The sequence below is a fragment of the Halichoeres trimaculatus genome, unplaced genomic scaffold, assembly GCF_033239565.1.
Source record: "Halichoeres trimaculatus isolate MK-OKI-2021-1 unplaced genomic scaffold, fHalTri1.1 fHalTri1_scaffold_4, whole genome shotgun sequence".
Classification (NCBI taxonomy): Eukaryota; Metazoa; Chordata; class Actinopteri; order Labriformes; family Labridae; genus Halichoeres; species Halichoeres trimaculatus.
This window is the reverse complement of record NW_027437182.1, coordinates 17,456,974-17,467,144: the sequence shown is the minus strand read 5'-3', so window position 1 is coordinate 17,467,144 and position 10,171 is coordinate 17,456,974. Positions and strand designations below refer to the sequence as shown.

Here is a 10,171-nt window from a genome sequence, read left to right as displayed (position 1 = left end):
GAATATATATATATATATATATATATATATATATATATATATATATATATATATATATATATATATATATATATATATATATATATGCAGGGAAACCTGACAGAGTTGAGAAACTCTTTCAGTTTCATTATTTATTTCATTTTTATTCTTGATCACAGGCATTTTTTAACCTGATGCACTTCTTTTTAGACAAATAAATGTAAAAAGGATAACCACTGCCCAAAAATAAATCTTCCATGCCATAGGATAGTTGATTTAGGACTTCAAATAAGTAACCTTTATTTGATTTTTCAAATCTTCAAATTTCGAATGCATGAACAAAGTAGAACATAGTTCCATAAAACTGCAGCATGAGAGCAAATACTTATTTATTTTATGTCATGTTCTTTGTTTACTGTAATCGTTGGAACACAGTACAGTGAATTAGTTCCCCTTCAATAAAAATAGTCTGCTCCCTGGAAAAAAATAACTTATTAATTTTTAATAAGATTGTACATGTTAAATGTTGTAGATGTATGGCCTTATCAACTGTGCAGCGTGATTTCTAATAAAATCTTGCATTTGTGTACATGCATTAAAGTTGCTTTAAGTTGGGGGTCTATTAATTTATTTTTGCATCTGAGTGTGCATTTGCGTGGATACAAGGACATAAAAATAAAGCGGTACACTGACCTTCATTGTTGAATTCAGCATATACTTCTAATTTCTATGTTTTGAAATCTTGCTCCTTGCACATGTAGTAAATTTGGGTTGTCATCTGACTTCACAAAAACTGCAATGAAGCCAATAACTATTACTGGCTTATTTGATAATTGGCATCCCTGTAATGTTACGCACAAAAATCAAAACCAACACATGTGCTTCTCAGTTTTTTGGGGTTCAAGAAGTTTGTCCAGCCCTGTGCTACTCTCAGTAAGAGTTACAAAATATGAAAACATGAAAAAAAAAAAACACTTGAAGCCCCTTAACCAAGAGCCTATCAAATTCAGTTGTGCTCGGTTGCTAGACAACGAGTCAGCCAATTAGCGTGCTGGTTGGTGTGTGTTCAGCAGTTTATAGTGTCATTTGGACCGACAGAGCTTTAGGAGCTGCTGCGTCGACGGGCAAGAAGAAATTTGGACATATATTACAGTCTGTAACGTGAAGTAAGTGTCTGAAACTGAAGTTTTACCTTTCGTTTTCATATGAAGTTTTTTTAAACGTGCTTCATCGCCATTCGGCTTCAATGTCAGAGTAGGGGTAGTTAGCGAGGAACGTCAGTTTCAGTCAAACGATGTCTGCTGTGCAACGAAGCACCTAACCTGGCCGCTTCATTTTTGTCTAGTTCGTGTTAAATTAAATAAAAATGATGTCTGTCTTGAACATGGTCTTGGGAGAGACTGAATGAATGACGCATGAACAACATTGTTTGGACGCGTCCAATGCTTTTCGTGTTGTATGTCTATCTGTGTTTACAGTTAAGTAAGATCAACGTTGTTGATATTGCCAAGTTAATGTTATGTCACCTTTCCTGGTAGGTTCTAGGAAGGGCAGAGATGCTCGGGCTGCTGATTACTCTTAAAACATTACGTGAACATTAGGTATTATTTAAAGCAACCAATGTAACTAAAGTGGACCATATTTAAATATGAACTTTTTATACTCATGTTAGGTAAAAAAAAATTATAGCTGGAAAATGGTTGTAATGTTTATATTTCACTAAGACTGTATTAAAGCAATGTATGTTCATTAGCTCTTAGTCACTTAAGATGGTGTAACTTGTGGTGCTAACTATGCTTTAAAACAGTTAACTAAAATGTGTGTCCAGTTTTTCTGCCCTCATATTTATCAAATAGTGTGACAAAACAGAATGAAAACCTAAAATAACAAAGGAAACATGGCACCTTTATAAAGTAGGGCTATTTTCCAGGCTTTTTACTTGTCCAAGTTGCCTCTTGTGACCCCATCAGGCACCCTTAATGGTCTGAAGCCTGGTTGAGACTGTCTCTTAAACAAACAGCATATTCTTATCCCACATGCCCCATATAGACCACACTACATCTCCTTGGAGACATTATACTTTATTAGGAAGCTGACTAGTGATTCAGAGGTTAACACTGTTGAGGAGTCATTCAGAGAAGGGTCTGGGCTTGTTAAGCCTTGTAGCTGTAAGCTTGCCATCTGTTTCTCAAGGCTGATTAAGTGTCTGATACCAAAAAGAAGATCCCCTCAAAAAGTTAAAAATGAGCCATAGCTTTTTGAGTAAGGAGCTTTGTGAAACTAAGTTTGAGAAAAAGCAGATGCACATTCAGAGTTTAAATAAAGTTATTGTGTGTGCTGTGATCCTAGAGGGAGAACGTAATTCTATATGCTTTCAGATTTTACTTAATATGAAAAGTTTGCTGGTTGAAACATGAGCCTATTCCTACAGAAAAATAAAAACCTTGCATCATGTTTCCCATTGTTTTGGTCTGCAGAGAAACCCTCACTCTGTGTGTCTGGGATTAGTCTGACTTGCTGATGATAAGAGCTTTGGGATAAGAAGCCTGCCTCGTCCTAACCAGTAACCTGTTAAAAACCCTCACAGTGATTATGTTGTGGCACAACACCCCACACCTCAACAACAACAGCTGCTGCCACCCAATAATACAAATTAGCCTTGTATAGGATTTTCTAAACAAACCCAGGTTATGATACAGAACTTTGAGCTGGACAGGACACGCAGGAGTTATGTCAACTGCTGAAGTTTGTTGTCAGCAGTAGATGAGTGGCTTAGCTTAGTCATCACACTGTGTTCTCAAAGGTACTCTGTGTTTCTACTTCCTCACAGCTGCAGGTTAACCTTCCTTTACTCGTAATCTGTGATAAGACTGTGTTGAATGGACACTGCTAATCTGACCCTCTATTTCAAGAGCAGGGAGTGCGTAGGTGGATCCTGCACATGTAGTAGATGATCAACGCACATATCCTGAAAGCTACACCGCTACAATGCCGGAGTCCTCGCTGGGTGAGTTCAGACTTGGATGATTTTTAAGGTCCCTCAGTTTTGTTGGAGTGAGACGCATTGAAACATTTAGCTGTTGTAATCAGCAGTTCCTAAAAAGGCTTGAATTCCTCAGATGCGATATTGACAAATGTTCTTTGACTGTATGCTGACATCAGTGACTAACAAATTAGTAGGGATGCCCGATATTATCAGCACAATATCGGTATCGGCTGATAAAAGCTTAAAAACACGTTTATCGGTATTGGCAGATATGAAAATTTCTGCCGATAGGCACAGCCGATAAGGTGCTATTCAGTTAGGATTATTATTATTGTCCATCTGAAAAATAAGCTCCTTAAATAAAATGTAGCACTTCATTTATTTGCACTGCAGAGCTCTGTGTCTGTCACCAGGTTGTTACAGTAGCTCTAAAATAATCAAATGCAACTTGGTTATGTTTAAAAATGCATTGTACATTTAAAGTTCATGTGATCTAAAGAAATTATTTTTCTGTATTTCAATACTGAATGTCTTGAGTTTGAAAAAATAATACATTTCTTATTTATGGTAAAATCAAATGTTTTTTGTCTTGTTTTATGTGTGTTTCTTAAACAAACAAGACCGTCACAATAAGAGTAACATATAAATTCCAGTACAGGATAGACTTAACTTTCCTTACAGTGAAAAAAACAAACAAACTTGTGATTATCGGTATTGGTATCAGCCAAAAGGGGTTTCGATATATCGGCATATCGGATATCGGCAAAAATCCAATATCGTGCATCCCTACAAATTAGATGAAATTTTGACTTTGATCAAAGTATGATTTACTTTAGATTCAAAGTGACTGTGACATGGAAACCTTAAATGCAATTCTTCTCATATTTGACAGGCATCTTCTTCCCAGAAGTCAAGGACACTGGCTCCAGCTCCAATGAATGTAGAGCAGCCCCCTTGAGGCAGTTTAGCCAATCATCGCTGACACTGCACAGAAGCTCCCACATGCTCAACTCCTTCTGCACTGAGCACAATGTGCAAGAATGTCTATCACACATCAACCAGGTCGATTAACTTGCACTTGCACTAACTGAACACTTATTGTTATTACTAAAATGCCAGTTCCTTTCTTTCTAATGCTGCATTTTTTATTCTTTATCTCTTCTTTTTGTAGGAGGTGTCTTCACTCGGCCTGCCTCCAGTCTGGACCGAATCCACTGGCAGCACAGAGATGAATGTTGTGGCTGTGCTAAATTGCATGTATGACCTGATTCAGCTGCATCGCAAGGGCCTCCGAACCCTGGAAAACATGGAAATAGAGCAGCTTAAGTCGAGCAGCAATGTGGACTACCTGCAGCTCACCAGCACTAAACTAAAAGTAAAACTGACACCATGCAATTTGAGCATTTGAATTAGAATAGAATAGAAATCCCATTGTTGTCTGTAACACTACAGTGGGATGTAACTGCTATGCCTGATTCTTAAAGAGCTGCATGTTGAATGAAATCACTGAAGTATAAATTGTTCATGTCACTGTAATTTTGTCATCACAGGAGCAGCTTGAACAATGCAAACGAGAAAACACAGCAATCCTAGAAAGGGAAAGACAGCTGCAGCTGAAAATGAAGGGTCTACAAAACTGCCTGAAAGCCGAAAAAGAAGAGGTATGTTATTTTAAACTCCTTAACAAGCTCGAAGGCTGGTATTTTTTTGTCCCTTTTGGACAACTGCCAGAGATTTGTAAGTGCAAAATATTTCTTTTTTTACATCTACCAGGTGCAAAAACTTCAGAATATAATTGCCAGTCGTGCCAGCCAGTACAACCATGAGATGAAAAGGAAAGAAAGAGAGTATAACAAACTGAAGGAGCGCTTGAATCAACTTCTGGTGGACAAAAAGGAGAAGAAACAAGGTAGAAAGATACTGAAATATCTAACATTTGAGAATGATCTCATCATTTTTACTCTCAAAATCACAGATTCTGGTTTAATTTATCCCTTTTCCCTCTAGCCATTGATGTTCTAAACAACATAGGAAGAGCAGATGGGAAGAGAAGCCTTTGGAAAACTGAAAAAACCGAAGCAAAGTAAGTCTACTTTTTGCCTTGATCTCAGACACGCTGAACATCAGCTCCTTTGTCAGTTTTCTGGGTGACACAGAATTATTTTAGGAAGCTACATGGTGACATGGTTGAACTTTAATTTGACTAAAAGGTTGAATTGTATGTTCCTGTAGTTTTAACAGATGTCCTCTCTAGTTTAGTCATGTTCACTTAATCAAAGCATACGAACAATAAAAGCTGATGTCCTGTCTTTTCCCAAGGCATGAGGGCGAGATGTATAAGACTTTGCTGAGTGACTATGACACTCGACAAAAGGAGCTGCTTCTGGAGAATGCAGAGTTAAACAAAGTTCTGCAGCACATGAAAAAAGACATGGTGTCAATTCTTAGTGCAAGGAAATCAACGTTAAAAAGGGATGAGCCACAAGACGAGTGCATCCAGGTGGGTCAAGTAGTTCCTTAGTGTCTGTTTCGGAAATAATAGAAAATAATGTAGTAGGAAAATATTTGATTTTATATCATATTGTTTTTTAGATTAACAGAAAGTGTAACTATTCTATTCTTATGTCATTTTTATAATTGCTTTCTTATAAACAGGCCGACTTAGAGGAAGAAGATGAAGTATTTGATTCTAGTCGAGAAAGCGTTGATCAATATTGTGTTCATGCCCGGGAGAAGCTCACCTACAGTATTCGCCTCCAGTGGAGAAGACTGAAGAGCCACGTGGAAAGATTAGACAGTCAAGGTAGTGCTTCTACAGCTTGCTTAACTGATACAGAAGTAGCTTTTTGCGCCGTGCTTGATATCCAGATTTTTTTGCATAACACGCAAAAGAAAACTGCTGGGCTTGCTGGTCTCTGTGGGAACACTCAGAAAAAAGTCAGAAGTAAGAAAAACATGGACTGACACTGACTTTGATTCTGAAAATAGATTTTCTGCTTTGTTTTATGTTCAGTATCTTTGGCTCAGGCGGATGACATTAAAGGCACTGACAGTGTGTCCCGGGAGACCCATGAGGAGGAGATGGAGAGACTGAAGGAGGAGATCCAGCAGTGCAAAGATTTTATTCACACACAACAGCAGCTCCTGCATGTAAGATTGAGTCGCCTGCACAGTTTTATCCAATTAGCTCCCTGGAGAGTTTCACTAGCATCCAATGGGTGATCTCCAGCAATGTTTGTCACAACTGTAAGACTCTTCAAACATTAGCTAGATTAAACCCTGTGTGTTATTTAGAGGGATACGGAAACATCTTGTTGAAGTTTTAATCAGTTCTTGCCTAGACAACTAATGAGATCCTTTCTTTTTCATACAGCAGCAGCTGAGCTCTCCATGTGATGAGGAGACTGCATCCCTGCTGAGCAATTGCTACATGTTGCAGGAGAAAGATCGTCTTAGAGAAGATTGGGAGAACCTTGAGGAACAAAGAAAGATTTTTGAGAGGGAGAGAAGAAACTTCACTGAAGCAGCCATAAGACTCAGTCATGAGGTGATTTATAGACACACCTTTTAGCAGTTTTTTAAATTTTGTATGCACTTGTCTGCTAACTCTGAGGTGACTTTTTTGACATGACTTGTTTTTGTAATACTTTCAGAGGAAGGCCTTTGAGGATGATCGAGCCATGTGGCTCAAACACCAGTTTTTAAACATGAGTCCATTTTCTGACTCAAAGAAACCGCAGATGTCAAAGTCTAAAAGTGCCTATTTACTTTGTAAGTACCTTCCTTTTTTACATTATCCTTGCCAAATGCGCATATTTAAGTTGATTATTGAAATAAGTGAAAAACTTAATAACTGTATGTAAAGTGAAGAATGTGCAAAACTTATGTGTTTCTTTAAGGAAATAATTTTTCAAAGTTTGTTAGAGTTTGATTTTGTAGCTTTACTTTGCAGCTGAAACGAGGGCAAGTACAGCGTCGGCTCAAAGGAAGCTCATTAAATGCCCGTCTGAATCATCCTCCTCTTCACCAAGATTCACCCCTCACAAATCAAATTCTACTGCTGACCTGTATCACACACTCTGCCTTATTCCAGAAAACAGGTACAGCACATCTTGTTGCATTTTATTTGGGGGGCTCATAAAAAAAAGACATGATGTTACGGCTTTAACAGATTCTTCTCATTGTCTTCATTGTTTTCCAGTTCAACCAAACCAAAGAGAAAGACTGAACGCTTTGCAGAAGCAAGCGCTGCACTGAATGGAAACGTTTCAGCTCAGTACAGAAAGCGGCATGACAGTGACAACTAGAGCAGCCACACAATCACAATGGAACAGACCAGCTAGCTCTGTGTGAAGCCAAAACCTGCATCTTTTTTAATATGAATAAGTTTCTCTCAATGAGTCATGGATTATTTTGGTTTTGCAGAACTGTGAATGCCAAACACCTGAAGACTAGCTGCGAAATGATAAAAACCTGTGGAAAGTGGAAGACAGGTTTGAACTCCTGTTCGGCTGTTAAGTTCCGTTTTGAGATATGATTGAATATGTATTTATTTATTAATTTGGTACTGTATATCTAGTTCTGGTAGTTGGTAGAATAGTCATTTTTGGTTGGTAGGTAAGCTCAGAAACTTTATATGACCTGATAGTACACTGTTTTATGGGCCTCGTAATAGTAGCTCTTGCAGTTCCATCCATCCACCTTCAACCAATTATCTAGACCCAGGTTCGTAAGGGCATCAGTGTCATCAGAGTAGACTGTCGGCCCCCTGGCTACTTCCACCAGCTGAGAGATATGATCTCTCCATCATGTCCTGGGCCTACCACAGGATCCCCTCCCAGATAGACATCCCCAAATAACCTCACCAGGAAGGCATCCTCTCAGGATGCCAAAACCACCTCATCTGGATGCCAGTGAGCATTGGCTCTGCTCCAAGCCTCTCCTGGAAGCCTGAACTCCAAAACCCTATCTCCAAGGCTGATCCCAGACACCCTGCAGAGAAAGCTTATTTCAACAGTTTGTACACGCAATCTTGTTCTTTCAGTCACTACCCACAGCTTGTGACCAGCATTGAAGGTTGGAACATATATTGACCGGTAAATTTGGAGCCTCGCCTTCTGGCTCAACTCCCTCTTCACGACGGACCGGTAAAGCATCAGCATCACTGCCCCAATTTGTCTGTTAATCTCTTGCTCCTTTTTCCTACAACTCGTGAACAGGACCTCGAGATGCTTGAACTCCTCCACTTGGGGCAGAGACTCCCTCCTGACCTGGAGTGGGCACTCCATCCTTTTCTGGCTGAGAACCGTGGCTTCACAGACTTAGAAGTAGGGATGGGTTCCGAACTAGGTACTTTTATAGGTACCGACCGAATTCTGTCAAAAGTACCGGGTACCGATTCACATAAAATCAAAAGGTACAATGTTTAGGTACCTAAACACATCCTTGTGACTGTGAGGGAGTGGAAGAGTAGGTGATTTACTATGCTGGACATGAACACAGCATTGCAAGATTACATATTGACGAATAAATATGTTAAGTTGAAAAAAATGTATATTTTATTAATAAACAAATTGATATTTTTTACCACATAAACACAAAAAAGTACCGAAAATTGGTACCGCTGAGTACCGGTACCGATTGCCAGGTACCGGGCATCGGTACTGTATCGTTTCAAATGTGAAAGGTACCCATCCCTACTTAGAAGTGCTGATTTTCATGCCGTGTGCTTCACACTTGGCTTCAAACCACCCCAGTGCAAGCTAGAATTCAGTATTTGATGAGGCCAATAGGATCACACCACCTGCAAAAAGTAGGGATGGGATCCCAAGACCGGACTCCCTTGGCTGTGCCTATAAATCCTGTCCATAAATGTAATGAACAGAATAAGTGACAAATGGCAGTCCTGGCAAAGTCTAACCCTGACTGGAAACAAGTTTGACTTACTGTGGCAATACGAACCAAACTGTCCCTCTAGAAATACAGAGATCAAATCCTCCTAATGAAGACTCTTAATGAAGAACAGAATCAGGGACCAGTTCACCCTGGTCAGAGGTCCAACAGAGCCTCACCCTGGAGCCAGGCCTGGGGTTGGGGCCCGTAGGCGAGCACCCAGTGGTCAGGAATTTACCCTTGGGGTCTGGTAGGACCAAGCCCTAACGGGTGACATGGGTCCATCCTCCTGTAGACCCACCACCTGCTGGAGGAGCCACAGGGGTGCATTGTGGATAGGGTGGCAGTCAAAGTCGAAGGCCTTGGTGGGCTGATCCCTGGTTACAGAAACTGGCTCTTGCAGGTAGCTGGCCCATATTTGACTGCATATACCACTGCTTTTAAACTTCTGTTATCAAGGTAAAATGGCACACTCTTGTAGATGGAATTTAATGTTGCTTTTAACTGAAATGCAATCAGAAATTTTAAGATGCTTTGTGTATAGTTTGATAGAGACATGTATAGAAAATGTTATTTTCTTAGAAACTGATGCCGTTATGTAAGTGGGTGACGTATAATGTTGCAATCGAACAAGAAAGATTAGAAGTCAATTACATATCATGTCTTTTAGACCACTTTAAAGTCATAAACATTGATATCTCTCATCGATTTAAATGAATGTAATTTAATTTGCTCTTGATTTATAGATATTAACAGTTCATACCTGAAGATTGTGAAAAGTTTTAAATTCTTGAAACATTTATTCAACAGAGATTTTCTGTCCTATGGCCTTATCAGCTCCTATTAATGACTATTTTGAGTTTCCTGGTCCTTTCTGTTCATTGGTGTCTGTAATCTACACTTGAGATTTTGTTCAACTGCACATCATAGGAGGAGTTAAAAAAAAGACAGGTTTTGGGTTAGGACATCCTTTCTCTGGCATATTTTAGAACTAAAATGTCTGAATTATTGCTTCAGTCAAATAATATCTGTCATTCTGTGGACGATTCATGTCAGACCGTTGCAACTAAAGCTGATTCTTTTACTATTTGCCATCACTTTGCGAAGTTATTGGAATTACACTTAACCTATTAACAGTTTTGTTTTCTTTTTGGGTCACAACTTCCAGGTGTCCCTAGAGCTGTGATTGTTTTAAATGATTGTTTTAACCCTTTGCTGTTACATTTAGCACCATGTTTGTTCAAATGAGCATTACTCATTCTACTGTGTCTGGTAGGTTTCTGATCAACATTAAACAGGATGTGAAAGAACTAA

The 10,171-nt window shown here is 39.1% G+C and overlaps 1 protein-coding gene across 2 annotated transcripts; it reads left to right on the top strand.

Annotated features, from left to right (window-relative positions):
* The first annotated feature begins 1,038 nt into the window (after positions 1-1,038).
* LOC141789524 (afadin- and alpha-actinin-binding protein-like) lies at positions 1,039-10,080 on the top strand. Of its 2 annotated transcripts, none has more exons than XM_074668955.1 (14): positions 1,039-1,145; positions 2,892-2,986; positions 3,858-4,027; positions 4,137-4,340; positions 4,516-4,626; positions 4,739-4,874; positions 4,973-5,048; positions 5,285-5,465; positions 5,621-5,768; positions 5,979-6,115; positions 6,342-6,512; positions 6,619-6,736; positions 6,918-7,065; positions 7,167-10,080. In XM_074668955.1, the coding sequence occupies exons 2-14, from the start codon at positions 2,968-2,970 to the stop codon at positions 7,270-7,272; spliced, it is 1,725 nt and encodes a 574-aa protein (XP_074525056.1). In that variant the 5' UTR covers positions 1,039-1,145; positions 2,892-2,967; the 3' UTR covers positions 7,273-10,080. The 2 variants fall into 2 exon arrangements, with proteins under 2 accessions (XP_074525056.1, XP_074525055.1); XM_074668954.1 differs by having other exon boundaries at positions 6,339-6,512.
* The last annotated feature ends 91 nt before the right edge of the window (positions 10,081-10,171 follow it).